The 17445-nt window shown below is 40.9% G+C and overlaps 1 protein-coding gene across 4 annotated transcripts in view; it reads left to right on the forward strand.

Moving 5' to 3' along the window:
* LOC135545674 (CRACD-like protein) overlaps positions 1 to 14874 on the forward strand; it is a 31191-nt gene extending 16317 nt beyond the window's left edge. For all 4 annotated transcript variants that reach the window (XM_064973457.1, XM_064973458.1, XM_064973455.1 and 1 more), the window contains exons 5-12: positions 919 to 1059; positions 1558 to 1623; positions 10501 to 10662; positions 10965 to 11055; positions 11225 to 12874; positions 13352 to 13497; positions 13736 to 13823; positions 14133 to 14874. In XM_064973457.1, coding sequence (XP_064829529.1) covers positions 919 to 1059; positions 1558 to 1623; positions 10501 to 10662; positions 10965 to 11055; positions 11225 to 12874; positions 13352 to 13497; positions 13736 to 13823; positions 14133 to 14299 — 2511 coding nt within the window. In that variant the 3' untranslated portion in view covers positions 14300 to 14874. The remainder of the gene's footprint in view (positions 1 to 918; positions 1060 to 1557; positions 1624 to 10500; positions 10663 to 10964; positions 11056 to 11224; positions 12875 to 13351; positions 13498 to 13735; positions 13824 to 14132) is intronic.
* The last annotated feature ends 2571 nt before the right edge of the window (positions 14875 to 17445 follow it).

Genomic DNA, 17445 nt, shown 5'->3' on the forward strand with positions numbered 1-17445 from the left:
AACAGGTCATCAGACTAGGCTCTCCTCCATCTCTATTGAAACAGGTCGTCAGGCTAGGCTCTCCTCCGTCTCTGAAACAGGTCATCAGGCTAGGCTCTCCTCCGTCTCTGTTGAAACAGGTCGTCAGGCTAGGCTCTGCTCCGTCTCTGAAACAGGTCATCAGACTAGGCTCTCCTCCGTCTCTGTTGAAACAGGTCATCAGACTAGGCTCTCCTCCGTCTCTGTTGAAACAGGTCATCAGACTAGGCTCTCCTCCATCTCTATTGAAACAGGTCATCAGGCTAGGCTCTCCTCCATCTCTATTGAAACAGGTCATCAGACTAGGCTCTCCTCCGTCTCTGTTGAAACAGGTCATCAGGCAAGTCTCTCCTCCGTCTCTGAAACAGGTCATCTAGGCTCTCCTCCGTCTCTGTTGAAACAGGTCAGGCTAGGCTCTCCTCCGTCTCTGTTGAAACAGGTCTAGGCTCTCCTCCGTCTCTGTTGAAACAGGTCATCAGACTAGGCTCTCCTCCGTCTCTGTTGAAACAGGTCATCAGACTAGGCTCTCCTCCGTCTCTGTTGAAACAGGTCATCAGGCTAGGCTCTCCTCCGTCTCTGTTGAAACAGGTCATCAGGCTAGGCTCTCCTCCGTCTCTGTTGAAACAGGTCATCAGGCTAGGCTCTCCTCCGTCTCTGTTGAAACAGGTCATCAGGCTAGGCTCTCCTCCGTCTCTGTTGAAACAGGTCATCAGACTAGGCTCTCCTCCTTCTCTGTTGAAACAGGTCATCAGACTAGGCTCTCCTCCGTCTCTGTTGAAACAGGTCATCAGGCTAGGCTCTCCTTCGTCTCTGTTGAAACAGGTCATCAGGCTAGGCTCTCCTCCTTCTCTGTTGAAACAGGTCATCAGACTAGGCTCTCCTCCGTCTCTGTTGAAACAGGTCATCAGACTAGGCTCTCCTCCGTCTCTGTGTGTGAAGAAGATGGATGATGCAGGAACTCTTTCAGAAGATGACGGCCTGCCCTGCAGCCCACCAGAGTACTCCACCCTGCACACTGTCCTGGCTGGGGTGTCCCACAGGGTACGCATCATTATGCAGTCAATACTGGCATAGTATTCATGGGGTCTGTGCGGTCAACTTCATGTTAGCGATCATTGCACCAGATTAGCTACTTAGCTAATTCTTGTCTTCAGTCCCTATTATAATTGTGTGGTATGTACTACGTGACTGCAATCACACGGTCCCTGGCACATACAATAGATATACAATACATACCACACATTCATTCTTCATGAAAGCTACCAAGAGGATGACTCCATGCAGTCATGCTTACTTCTAAAGCACAGGAGGCTGTTGAGGGGAGGATGGATCATAATAATGCCTGGAATGCAGTGAATGGTATTAAAACGTATGGAAACCATGTGTTTGATACCATTCCAGGAATTTCGTTCCAGCCATTACAATGAGCCCGTCCTCCCCAATTAAGGTGCCCCCAGCCACCTGCGGTCTACAGATCTATTACTGCCAATCACCCTTTTTCTAACTGCATTGTCTCATCCCATCTGTCTCTAATTCCAGTCGTCCAAACCGGTGCAGAGGAACAGCTCCCTGAGTCTGGAAGGGACCGACAGTGATGAAGACCAGGTAATAACCAGTTATCCATGTCTCTAGTTTACTTCTTTGTTTTTGTTATGCGCTTCCTGTTCAGTGGACAATCTTCCTGATCATTTGATCACCATGACCAATCAGAATATGAGTGGGCTATTTTGTCATTTGATTTTAAGAATAAATGAATGTCCTCCAGACGAATTACATGAGTTGATGTCTCAGAGCACATCTTTCTTTTGATGAAGTATGAAAGCTGTGTGTCTTTTGATGAGGTATGAAAGCTCTCATGTCAGATGCAGTGTCGAGCAATAGGAGTGAATCAGGATGGAGACATTGTTGAGCTTCATACATCCACAATATGTAGACCAGTGATGGGCCACTGGTGGTCCGGGGTGCAATTTCGAAGTTTGGTTGTGCATCACCAGTCACTCAATTAGCCCATGTCAGCAAAAAAAATATGCGATTGGTAAGTTAGTCTAGCGGCCAGCTATCTAAACTTGTAGTAAGCATGGTTAAATTACCCGACCGGGCAGGGGCCCATTGATCATCAGTTATCATATTAAAAACGGCAAATCTTTGCCTCCACACTATGGCAAAATGTGTAGAATTGCACATAGCTTCTATTACTTTTCTATCAATGATGGCAGACCATTTTTCTCTTCCGCTGTCTTTTCCACATAGCCATGAGTTTAACAGGAGGTCATGGAGGGGAAAACCTCCAGAGTACCTGACTCCATTCAGCGTTTTAACATCTAATTTGGTTTGTAAACAACCAGTGAAGACTAACAATAAAATGCTTACAGTCCTTCCCAACAATGCAGAGAGAAATAGTAGAAAAAATAATAACACAAGGAATAAATCCACAATGAGTAATGATTGGATACATACATGGGATGCCATTACCAGTGGATGTACAGGGATATTGGGTAGTTGAGATAGCTATGGACATATAGGTAAGGATAACGTCTTAACTGATGCCTTGTGGGATGTCAGAAAGATAGGGGATAGTCCCATGGGCACATAAAACAGGACTATATCTTACCATGTGTGATTTTCAGAAGTTGGTGACTGTTCATCCTCAATGACACACACAGACACACACACACACACACACACACAGACAGATGCAATAGTTAGTGCCTGAAGCTCCAAATAGTTGTCAATGTGCTTGTGTTTTGCCTTGTTAGAGATGTTTCAGCTTGACCCAGAGCTGTAACAAGCTAGAAGATGGTTTTTCAAGCCATAAGAGGGAGCGTACTGTTGAACAAGCCATAAGAGGGAGCGTACTGTTGAACAAGCCATAAGAGGGAGCGTACTGTTGAACAAGCCATAAGAGGGAGCGTACTGTTGAACAAGCCATAAGAGGGAGCGTACTGTTGAACAAGCCATAAGAGGGAGCGTACTGTTGAACAAGCCACAAGAGGGAGCGTACTGTTGAACAAGCCACAAGAGGGAGCGTACTGTTGAACAAGCCATAAGAGGGAGCGTACTGTTGAACAAGCCATAAGAGGGAGCGTACTGTTGAAAGCCATAAGAGGGAGCGTAAACAAGCCACAAGAGGGAGCGTACTGTTGAACAAGCCACAAGAGGGAGCGTACTGTTGAACAAGCCATAAGAGGGAGCGTACTGTTGAACAAGCCACAAGAGGGAGCGTACTGTTGAACAAGCCACAAGAGGGAGCGTACTGTTGAACAAGCCACAAGAGGGAGCGTACTGTTGAACAAGCCATAAGAGGGAGCGTACTGTTGAACAAGCCATAAGAGGGAGCGTACTGTTGAACAAGCCACAAGAGGGAGCGTACTGTTGAACAAGCCACAAGAGGGAGCGTACTGTTGAACAAGCCAAAGAGGGAGCGTAATGTTGAACAAGCCATATATCTAATGTCAAGCCACATCCACTGTTGAACAAGCCACAAGAGGGAGCGTACTGTTGAACAAGCCACAAGATGGGAATTTACTGTTGAACAAGCCATAAGAGGGAGCGTACTGTTGAACAAGCCATAAGAGGGAGCGTACTGTTGAACAAGCCATAAGAGGGAGCGTACTGTTGAACAAGCCACAAGAGGGAGCGTACTGTTGGTTTTACCTCTGTGTGCAGTGAGCACCACTGAGAAGCCCAGCACAAATCTTTAGTTGAAGATGTTGACCTGACAGTAATATTGCTGCATGTCATTTGACTGCTCCGTTTCTGCAGGATGTATTGTTTAACTCGGAGAGAGGAGGAGGGGGGGAGGTTGTGTCTCCTGTGTGGTCTGAATTCATTCCAATAGTTTTCTCTTGCATTCAGACTGTCTGCTACAAATGGGGACATAACACAACTCTGCCAAGTTGAGCTCTGGTTGTAGTCTGGCTATAGAACAAACAAAACATTAATTGACTATATATCTAATGATCTAATCCACTGCTGAATACAATAACAAACACAACATGAATTTACTATATATCTAATGATCTAACCCACTCTGCTGGATACAATAACAAACACAACATGAATTTACTATATATCTAATGATCTAACCCACTCTACTGGATACAATAACAAACACAACATGAATTTACTATATATCTAATGATCTAACCCACTCTGCTGGATACAATAACAAACACAACACATTTAATTTACTATATATCTAATGATCTAACCCACTCTGCTGGATACAATAACAAACACAACACATTTAATTTACTATATATCTAATGATCTAACCCACTCTGCTGGATACAATAACAAACACAACACATTTAATTTACTATATATCTAATGATCTAACCCACTCTGCTGGATACAATAACAAACACAACATGAATTTACTATATATCTAATGATCTAACCCACTCTGCTGGATACAATAACAAACACAACATGAATTTACTATATATCTAATGATCTAACCCACTCTGCTGGATACAATAACAAACACAACACATTTAATTTACTATATATCTAATGATCTAACCCACTCTGCTGGATACAATAACAAACACAACACATTTAATTTACTATATATCTAATGATCTAACCCACTCTGCTGGATACAATAACAAACACAACACATTTAATTTACTATATATCTAATGATCTAACCCACTCTGCTGGATACAATAACAAACACAACACATTTAATTTACTATATATCTAATGATCTAACCCACTCTGCTGGATACAATAACAAACACAACACATTTAATTTACTATATATCTAATGATCTAACCCACTCTGCTGGATACAATAACAAACACAACACATTTAATTTACTATATATCTAATGATCTAACCCACTCTGCTGGATACAATAACAAACACAACACATTTAATTTACTATATATCTAATGATCTAACCCACTCTGCTGGATACAATAACAAACACAACACATTTAATTTACTATATATCTAATGATCTAACCCACTCTGCTGGATACAATAACAAACACAACACATTTAATTTACTATATATCTAATGATCTAACCCACTCTGCTGGATACAATAACAAACACAACACATTTAATTTACTATATATCTAATGATCTAACCCACTCTGCTGGATACAATAACAAACACAACACATTTAATTTACTATATATCTAATGATCTAACCCACTCTGCTGGATACAATAACAAACACAACACATTTAATTTACTATATATCTAATGATCTAACCCACTCTGCTGGATACAATAACAAACACAACACATTTAATTTACTATATATCTAATGATCTAACCCACTCTGCTGGATACAATAACAAACACAACACATTTAATTTACTATATATCTAATGATCTAACCCACTCTGCTGGATACAATAACAAACACAACACATTTAATTTACTATATATCTAATGATCTAACCCACTCTGCTGGATACAATAACAAACACAACACATTTAATTTACTATATATCTAATGATCTAACCCACTCTGCTGGATACAATAACAAACACAACACATTTAATTTACTATATATCTAATGATCTAACCCACTCTGCTGGATACAATAACAAACACAACACATTTAATTTACTATATATCTAATGATCTAACCCACTCTGCTGGATACAATAACAAACACAACACATTTAATTTACTATATATCTAATGATCTAACCCACTCTGCTGGATACAATAACAAACACAACACATTTAATTTACTATATATCTAATGATCTAACCCACTCTGCTGGATACAATAACAAACACAACACATTTAATTTACTATATATCTAATGATCTAACCCACTCTGCTGGATACAATAACAAACACAACACATTTAATTTACTATATATCTAATGATCTAACCCACTCTGCTGGATACAATAACAAACACAACACATTTAATTTACTATATATCTAATGATCTAACCCACTCTGCTGGATACAATAACAAACACAACACATTTAATTTACTATATATCTAATGATCTAACCCACTCTGCTGGATACAATAACAAACACAACACATTTAATTTACTATATATCTAATGATCTAACCCACTCTGCTGGATACAATAACAAACACAACACATTTAATTTACTATATATCTAATGATCTAACCCACTCTGCTGGATACAATAACAAACACAACACATTTAATTTACTATATATCTAATGATCTAACCCACTCTGCTGGATACAATAACAAACACAACACATTTAATTTACTATATATCTAATGATCTAACCCACTCTGCTGGATACAATAACAAACACAACACATTTAATTTACTATATATCTAATGATCTAACCCACTCTGCTGGATACAATAACAAACACAACACATTTAATTTACTATATATCTAATGATCTAACCCACTCTGCTGGATACAATAACAAACACAACACATTTAATTTACTATATATCTAATGATCTAACCCACTCTGCTGGATACAATAACAAACACAACACATTTAATTTACTATATATCTAATGATCTAACCCACTCTGCTGGATACAATAACAAACACAACACATTTAATTTACTATATATCTAATGATCTAACCCACTCTGCTGGATACAATAACAAACACAACACATTTAATTTACTATATATCTAATGATCTAACCCACTCTGCTGGATACAATAACAAACACAACACATTTAATTTACTATATATCTAATGATCTAACCCACTCTGCTGGATACAATAACAAACACAACACATTTAATTTACTATATATCTAATGATCTAACCCACTCTGCTGGATACAATAACAAACACAACACATTTAATTTACTATATATCTAATGATCTAACCCACTCTGCTGGATACAATAACAAACACAACACATTTAATTTACTATATATCTAATGATCTAACCCACTCTGCTGGTTACAATAACAAACACAACACATTTAATTTACTATATATCTAATGATCTAACCCACTCTGCTGGATACAATAACAAACACAACACATTTAATTTACTATATATCTAATGATCTAACCCACTCTGCTGGATACAATAACAAACACAACACATTTAATTTACTATATATCTAATGATCTAACCCACTCTGCTGGATACAATAACAAACACAACACATTTAATTTACTATATATCTAATGATCTAACCCACTCTGCTGGAACAATAACAAACACAACACATTTAATTTTATATATCTAATGATACAATAACAAACACAACACATTTAATTTACTATATATCTAATGATCTAACCCACTCTGCTGGATACAATAACAAACACAACACATTTAATTTACTATATATCTAATGATCTAACCCACTCTGCTGGTTACAATAACAAACACAACACATTTAATTTACTATATATCTAATGATCTAACCCACTCTGCTGGATACAATAACAAACACAACACATTTAATTTACTATATATCTAATGATCTAACCCACTCTGCTGGATACAATAACAAACACAACACATTTAATTTACTATATATCTAATGATCTAACCCACTCTGCTGGATACAATAACAAACACAACACATTTAATTTACTATATATCTAATGATCTAACCCACTCTGCTGGATACAATAACAAACACAACACATTTAATTTACTATATATCTAATGATCTAACCCACTCTGCTGGATACAATAACAAACACAACACATTTAATTTACTATATATCTAATGATCTAACCCACTCTGCTGGATACAATAACAAACACAACACATTTAATTTACTATATATCTAATGATCTAACCCACTCTGCTGGATACAATAACAAACACAACACATTTAATTTACTATATATCTAATGATCTAACCCACTCTGCTGGATACAATAACAAACACAACACATTTAATTTACTATATATCTAATGATCTAACCCACTCTGCTGGATACAATAACAAACACAACACATTTAATTTACTATATATCTAATGATCTAACCCACTCTGCTGGATACAATAACAAACACAACACATTTAATTTACTATATATCTAATGATCTAACCCACTCTGCTGGATACAATAACAAACACAACACATTTAATTTACTATATATCTAATGATCTAACCCACTCTGCTGGATACAATAACAAACACAACACATTTAATTTACTATATATCTAATGATCTAACCCACTCTGATGGTTACAATAACAAACACAACACATTTAATTTACTATATATCTAATGATCTAACCCACTCTGATGGATACAATAACAAACACAACACATTTAATTTACTATATATCTAATGATCTAACCCACTCTGCTGGATACAATAACAAACACAACACATTTAATTTACTATATATCTAATGATCTAACCCACTCTGATGGATACAATAACAAACACAACACATTTAATTTACTATATATCTAATGATCTAACCCACTCTGCTGGATACAATAACAAACACAACACATTTAATTTACTATATATCTAATGATCTAACCCACTCTGATGGATACAATAACAAACACAACACATTTAATTTACTATATATCTAATGATCTAACCCACTCTGCTGGATACAATAACAAACACAACACATTTAATTTACTATATATCTAATGATCTAACCCACTCTGCTGGTTACAATAACAAACACAACACATTTAATTTACTATATATCTAATGATCTAACCCACTCTGCTGGATACAATAACAAACACAACACATTTAATTTACTATATATCTAATGATCTAACCCACTCTGCTGGATACAATAACAAACACAACACATTTAATTTACTATATATCTAATGATCTAACCCACTCTGCTGGATACAATAACAAACACAACACATTTAATTTACTATATATCTAATGATCTAACCCACTCTGCTGGTTACAATAACAAACACAACACATTTAATTTACTATATATCTAATGATCTAACCCACTCTGCTGGATACAATAACAAACACAACACATTTAATTTACTATATATCTAATGATCTAACCCACTCTGCTGGATACAATAACAAACACAACACATTTAATTTACTATATATCTAATGATCTAACCCACTCTGCTGGATACAATAACAAACACAACACATTTAATTTACTATATATCTAATGATCTAACCCACTCTGCTGGTTACAATAACAAACACAACACATTTAATTTACTATATATCTAATGATCTAACCCACTCTGCTGGATACAATAACAAACACAACACATTTAATTTACTATATATCTAATGATCTAACCCACTCTGCTGGTTACACAGGACAAATACACTGTTATGCCCATAATCGGAGCAATCCTGTTTGGTAATATGTTTGTGTTAAATCTGTATAATATATATACTATTTATCCTAAGCATCCATTTTTAGTATGAAAGCAAGATCAGAGGTGGCCCATTGGTGTCTTCTTTTGAGCTCACTATTCCTCACTGTCGGATTGACATGTTGGCATATTAGATCACTTAAAGTAAGTCAGGGTGTCACTGAAGGTCCTTCACCCTCCTGTCTCCCCTCCATCTCTTTACCTTTTAGGGTGAATTGTTGTCAGAAACAGTAGATTAGACCTACATTCCAGTGGGCTGAGAGCAGAGGCCTGTATTTGTTCAGCTAATGTATGGGGGAGCCAGGCAGAAACATGCCAGGATGTAGGTCTGCCTGGGACTTCAGTGGCTGGGTATTTTTAGCTGCTGAGAGGTCTTGATAATGGCGTCCCTGACATTGTTTATCCAGCTGTTTAGACAGTCAGTCCTCCCTCTGATTGACATTGTTTATCCAGCTGTTTAGACAGTCAGTCCTCCCTCTGATTGACATTGTTTATCCAGCTGTTTAGACAGTCAGTCCTCCCTCTGATTGACATTGTTTATCCAGCTGTTTAGACAGCCAGTCCTCCCTCTGATTGACATTGTTTATTCAGCTGTTTAGACAGCCAGTCCTCCCTCTGATTGACATTGTTTATCCAGCTGTTTAGACAGCCAGTCCTCCCTCTGATTGACATTGTTTATCCAGCTGTTTAGACAGCCAGTCCTCCCTCTGATTGACATTGTTTATCCAGCTGTTTAGACAGCCAGTCCTCCCTCTGATTGACATTGTTTATTCAGCTGTTTAGACAGTCAGTCCTCCCTCTGATTGACATTGTTTATCCAGCTGTTTAGACAGCCAGTCCTCCCTCTGATTGACATTGTTTATCCAGCTGTTTAGACAGCCAGTCCTCCCTGTGATTGACATTGTTTATCCAGCTGTTTAGACAGCCAGTCCTCCCTCTGATTGTCTGAATGCTTTTCCTTCGTCTTGAGTAGGAAACTGAGCCATGTCTCTGGATAGGGTTCATCTGCATCAGGAGAACCACAATACAGCACTCTTGAATCTGTTTAGCTGGTATCTGGCATCAGCAGAAAGTTGTGATGTGTGTAGCCAGAGATGTCTGAAGACATTGAGGTTGTAATAAGTTTATTTACTGTATCAAAATGGCCTCTCCCGTCATGTGTAGATGTCCTGTGAGACGGGCTCCAGATCGGTCAGTCCCCTGGTCTTCCTGCCTGTAGACTTCAGCCAGCCTGCCAGTCCCATGGGCTGTCTGGACAACACTGCCGCTCGCCACCGCCTGGCTGTCCGACACAAGGCCTGTGCCAAGACGAGGAAACCCACCACTGTAAGATATGTCCATCCCCTTCCAACACAACCATCCGCTCCACTTCCCTAGCCAACACACCCCCACCACCCCTGTTCCACACCTAGCCTAACTCTGATCACTAGAGCAGAACCACTCAAAAAATCTATCCAATGAGCCAAGAGTCCAGCCCATGTAGCCCAAACACAACACACCAGCCTGCCATCAGCGTGCATGGCTCATGAGTCTACGAGATCTGTGTAAAACATGGAAAGCTGGAAAGCTTAATGATCTTTAAATGAACTGTATTGTTTATTAAGATGAAATGACTCTTCTCTGTTCAGAGGGTTGATGGCAGGGCTGAAGGAGAATCATTCCAGGAGGAAAGACAGAATTGTATCATTCCAGAATCTGTGGAGGAGGATGAGGAGGAAGGTAATATAAATGATCCTTATCACAGTAACATTACACAGATGTACAAAAGCGTAAATATTAGTAAAATATCAGAAAGATGATCATTCTTACCCAATACAATGATTGATGACAGGATAATGATATAGGAACTTAGTGGGGCTCTGCTCTGATGTAGTTATGTATGTTCCAGGTGTGAAACGCGAGCAGGCTGGTGTTGCGGAGGAGGAGGAGGAGCAGACAGATGGGGTCGTGGTGTCCCAGCAGGCCGAGCGGTCAGCCTCAGATGAAGAGGATAAGCAGGGTGTCCAACAGGAATTGTCTCATGCTCAGGATGCCCCCTCCCTCTCCATACAGAATGACTCTGACTCTGAGGAATGTCTTTCATGCCAGGCTGAGGTTTCAGCTCCCCGGCTCCAGACCGCCCCACTGCTTGGCTCCATGAAGTCTCTGGAGCCCCCTACTGGAGATGACTTCCTCCAGACCCCTCCTGGGTGTGAGGTGGCTGTGGAGGGAGGCTCTCTACTCCAGGAGGTGTTGATCTCCCTCAAGGGTCCACTGACATCTGTCCTGGGGCTGGAGACAGAGGCTGTGCTCCTGGAGGTGGCGGTGAACATGGAGGGGTCAGAGGCTGAGAGCGGGGTGGATGAGCTGGCATTGAACCCACAGGAAGAAGCGTGTCTCCCCAGTGATAGACCGGACTACCCAGCAGAGCCCCGAGAGGAGGTGGAAGGTGAGCCTTATGAATCTGAGGAGGAGTTAGTGGTGGAACGTTTCAATCCAAAGAAGGAAGAGGAAGATGCCGAGGAAATCAACCCTGAGTACTTAACCAAAGAAGATCAGGACATGCCTTCAGTGGAAAAGGAGGAAGAAGAAGAGAATGAAGAGGAGAGGGAGGAGGTGGCAGAGGTAGAGGAGAAAGAAACAGAGGAGGTTGTGGAAGATGAGAGGAGGGAAGAGGAGGACAAAATGGAGCCAGTCTCAGATGTGCCAGTGCAGACAGCCTTATTGGAGCCAGGGGAGGGAGAGGATGTAATGTCAACCTCTGTGGAGGATGATTTCCAGCAGGTTCCAGACAGAGACCCTGAGAGAGCTTGTGAGAGCCCTGAGTGCACCACTGAACTGTCTGACCAAACAGTCACAGACCAAGCCTGTCTCCCCCAGCTTCCAAACAGCAGTATACCTCCTCCAGAGTCTCTGGACCAGCCTGAGGCCCCAGCACACACCACACAGGACCAGGAAGAGCCCAGTGTAACAACTTACCAGCCCTGTATAACCAGTCAGAGTGCAGCCGCCGGCCCAGAGCAGAGCCCCCAGGAGCACTGCAGGGGACCAACTGCCACCGAGGATCCTGGGAAACCATCTGGTGGTTCTGAACATAATAGACCCAGGTATACCATTGCCCCTGCCTGGCAAAGGTTGGCTACCAAAGAGCTAACCTCCCCTTCTCCATCTCCCTCGGTCACTGTGCCTGGGGCTGTGGAAGCAAAAAGAGACCCCCCAAGTGGAGTGGAGCCACTTAGCCCTGTGGGGACTGATGTCCCTGCTAGTCCCATCCCAACACAGAGCACCACAACCCCCATCATGTCACCTGAAGACACTCCCCCTGCAGCCCAGGAGGAAGAGACCCCTGAGAATCTGTTTGGTGTCAGGCTGAGGAAGACCTCTGTGGGTATGCTTCGCTTAGGCTCAGAGAGTGAAACTCCCCCTGCATCCCCAGCACACTCACTTCCCATAGAGCCCCAGAGGGCCTCGTTCACTGAACCACAGTCAAACAGCAAACCTGCCCTGCCCAGAAAGCCCTCAGATCTGGATGGTATGGTCAAGCCAAAGAGAATACCAGGTACTAAAACCATCTTAGTCACCATCACATCAGTCAGTGATTCCAGACGTGTGCTATTTGGCATATCCTTCACTTGCAAGGTCATCTTTGTTTATATCTATTTTACAATGTTGAGCTTAAGACTTTTGACAAAACATTTAGCCTGTGTATGTTATAGGAATATGGACTCATGCTGTTCTTACTTTGGACGAACAATTCATACTGAAACAGGGCCATGAGTGCTGTTGAGTGCTGACTTATTGAGAGCTATCTAAACATAGACTCATTAAAACCAAGGAGAGATTCCTCCATATGACTATTTAGAGCGACAAATTAGTTGGAATTATATTGCTTTTCTACATTTTGCCTTTCATTCAATCGTACCTCTAACTTCCATTTCCACTCCAAACAAAATCATTATGCCAAATGAATTTACCAGGCAGCTCCTATATATTCCACACCAGTTGAAGACATTTCTCCTGTGTTCTTTTGTTTCAGATCTGTCTGTGGGTCGGGAGCCTAGTGGGGGACCTGGTGGGGGATCTCAATCGCCAAGCTGGATCTCAGTGGCCAGACAAAAGCAGAGGATCTTAAAAGAGAACTCATTGGAGGAATCCACGGATAACAAAGACCCTGTAGAGATGGTAGGGGTGGTGCATATTGTTTCATGTGTTCTATTGTTTACCGAGAAGCCTACTGTTGGAGAGAGGAAAACAGTTGACTTGTCAATCAATCCATTCATTCATTTGTTCATCCAGTCCTCACACTTGAGCAAAATACTTATTTTTGATCTTGTGCAGGTTCCATTTACTTTGTTATATTTGAATGAATACAGTACAAATAAAGTACATAATTCAAACTCTTCACAACCTACATTTCCAGGAGGAGCTTAACAGAAAAAAATCAATTCGTACATTGACAAGGCCTGTCAACAAAGACCAAGCCAAGCCTCCAGGATCTCCTGTTAAAGGTTAGACTCATCAGTATCCCACTCTGCTACACACATGCATCACTTTCTTATTGAAGTGTTTTCATTGTTCTCATAAGTGTGATTGATCCACTGCTGCCCCCTTGTGGACCACACCTGCAAATAGAATGTTCCCATTGATAATAATCCATACCTGACCACTACTAATCTTCAATTACATGCCTGAAATAAGACAAAAAAAATATTATAGGCAATTTTGATAAAAATGTACTTTGTGGTAGGACTACTTTTTGGGGGACAATGCTAAAAGTCATTGTATCTTTAAAGATGTTCTCTGCTCGTTGTCCATAGTGTTGTGTTCCCTGGAGATCTCCAAGCCTGTCGTGGTTGAGAAGGAAGGGAAGAGAGCCCTGGCTCACCCAGTCCCTACAGCCCTGGCTCAGGACGAGCCCCCGTGGTTGGCCCTGGCTAAGAAGAAGGCCAAAGCCTGGAGCGAGATGCCCCAGATAGTGCAGTGAAGATGGGCCAAACCATCCGTCTGCTGATGGATCAGAATGCATTTGCACACCCAGAGTATAATTTTGTTTTCTACTTCTTCTACTGTTCTAATACCTTCAAGCTTCTGATTGGTCAGACACTGAAACCCTCAAATCACACGCTTCAATGAAAGGAGTGAGTTGGGAATTGGGCCAAAAGAGTAAAGGTTTTGAATTATTGATTGATACGGCATACAATTGGATTCAGTTGACATGATATGTCTTTAAGTAGACAGACCCATGACTAAATTAGTTATTTGTTTTAATTTCTTAACTGACAATGTCGGTCTATATGAGGTGAGGTTCAGGTGTGTCAAAACCTTAAACCGAGCCTTGATCTTTGATTTGGGGATGAATAAGAATGGATGGAAAGAAAGAGATGAAGGTTTCTTCTTTTTATTTATTAAATCTCATGTTTGATGTATTTTTTTTATTTTTTGTATTATCTTTAAACGTGTGTACATGACTTGTACATAAAATGTTCGGTAATGAACAAATGCTGTTTCTCTTTGTCATCTGAACTCAAGAACAGTCAAATAGAAGGAAGTTACATCTGACAGTTGCTCCTCTTTGTACCTACTGACAATCGAGCTGACAAATATAGTTTATCACAGATAATCTTTTTTTTATACTGTTTAGCTGATGCCCCACTTCACATTTTAACCCCCCCTCCTCCCCCAAAATGGAAACCGATTTATTTTAAACTATTATTTTTGACGAATCGAAGATTCACTTCGCTTTTGTGTGGTAGTTCGTATTCGGTTAAATCGTGTTGGACCAAATCATGGGTAGTGATTCCTAACAGTAACCCTAGTAATTTTTTTTACAAGGGATTCAAATAGTAATTTATTTGCTCACTCGCCTCACTGTTCTAAAAATGAACTCATTTTATAATGTATAACAGTGGGACAACCTTACTGTAGTGACCCTGTGTTTTATAAGCGCGGATGAGAACTCTGCCACTATAATTATTTTGTGGCACAGTGAATATCCCACTTCTGACACCACACCAGTGTAATGAAACAGGCAGGGAGAGTGAGCTTGTTCCCTCAACCTTTTGGCTCAATTAATGAATTTGTGAATATACAGTGGGGTTTGAAATTATTGAATTCATTGATAAAGAGCAAAAAATACTATTAAAACAAATAACACAAATACTGAGCTATATTGTATGAAAATAAAGTTAAATTATATTATTTTTTACTAATACAATTGGAAAAGTTTTATGATTTTGGAGAACACGTTGGGAGGGATCTTAGACCAGTCCTCCATACAGAATCTTTCCAGATCCTTGATATCTGTCTGTGCTTATGGCCTGCTTTCTTCAATTCAAACCACAGGTTTTCATTGAGGTTCAGGTCCGTGTGGGACCAAGAAAGGATGTTTGCATAGAGTGGACACTTTGCATTGGCAGCACACACTTCAGTGGACACTTTGCATTGGCAGCACACACTTCAGTGGACACTTTGCATTGGCAGCAGACACTTCAGTGGACACTTTGCATCGGCAGCACACACTTCAGTGGACACTTTGCATTGGCAGCACACACTTCAGTGGACACTTTGCATCGGCAGCACACACTTCAGTGGACACTTTGCATTGGCAGCACACACTTCAGTGGACACTTTGCATTTCAGTGGACACTTTGCATCACACACACTTCAGTGGACACTTTGCATTGGCAGCACACACTTCAGTGGACACTTTGCACACACACACTTCAGTGGACACTTTGCAGCACACACTTCAGTGGACAGCACACACTTCAGTGGACACTTTGCATCGGCAGTGGACACACACTTCAGTGGACACTTTGCATCAGCACACACTTCAGGGACACTTTGCACACACACACTTCAGTGGACACTTTGCATTGGCAGCACACACTTCAGTGGACACTTTGCATTGGCAGCACACACTTCAGTGGACACTTTGCATTGGCAGCACACTTCAGTGGACACTTTGCATTGGCAGCACACTTCAGTGGACACTGCATTGGCAGCACACACTTCAGTGGACACTTTGCATTGGCAGCACACACTTCAGTGGATACTTTGCATTGGCAGCACACACACATCAGTGGACACTTTGCATTGGCAGCACACACTTCAGTGGACACTTTGCATCGGCAGCACACACTTCAGTGGACACTTTGCATTGGCAGCACACACTTCAGTGGACACTTTGCATTGGCAGCACACACTTCAGTGGACACTTTGCATCGGCAGCACATGCTTCAGTGCTCTGGGAGTATTTATAGCCCTGTGAGTTTGACACTACATTATCGAGAGCTGTCCTTCATGACCCACAACAACCATTACTTTTACCACCTTCTTCATCTAGATATTTTCACTAACTTTCTAGGTAAAAAAAACAACTATTTATACACAAATGATGTGACTCCACTACAGGGTGTCTTGAGAATTGATGAACCCATGCATTTTGTAGTCATCAAATCTTTGTCAAACATTGACGTTGAGGGAGAATATAAGCAATCAAATATTGTTATTTTTTCAGAAACAAGGGAACAGATCATTGGGACTCAGATACCATCTAGATTCAGTGGCAGCGGAACTTCTAGTGATATCATTCTGCCCACCGGTGGAGTCCAGACTGAAGGTGCTGGGACGTACTGCAGGTGCGGAGGGAGAATTGAAGAGAACGTGACATGGAACACTGACTGAACACCCACCTAGGAACCCAGCCAGCTCCTGATGTGGGCCACCAGGCTGATAAAAATACAGAGGTTAACAGAGAGACAGCTGCCAGGTGAAGGATGGAATCTGAGCATCAACAAAAGCCAAATAACTGTTTCAACTCAGAGCATGGGAGGACTTGCTGCTAGATCCGTATCGGTCCAGCAGAGCATCGAGATTAGTGCAACTGCAACTCTTCTCTCTCCTTCCCATCGCAGGATGACCACTAGCACACACAGCAGAGCTACTGCCACTCTGAGGATGTTGTCTTGGGGTTAGCTTGCTTCTACTATATGTTGGTGCTCAACCTCATCTTCAAAAGGCTGTTAAATCAGGGTTTCACCATCATCGTCTTTCATCAAATAGGGCTATCTACTGTATATGACCCCTACCATGTCACAACACAAATGATAGGCTTAAACGCATTAAGAA

This window comes from Oncorhynchus masou, chromosome 9, assembly GCF_036934945.1.
Source record: "Oncorhynchus masou masou isolate Uvic2021 chromosome 9, UVic_Omas_1.1, whole genome shotgun sequence".
Taxonomy (NCBI): Eukaryota; Metazoa; Chordata; class Actinopteri; order Salmoniformes; family Salmonidae; genus Oncorhynchus; species Oncorhynchus masou.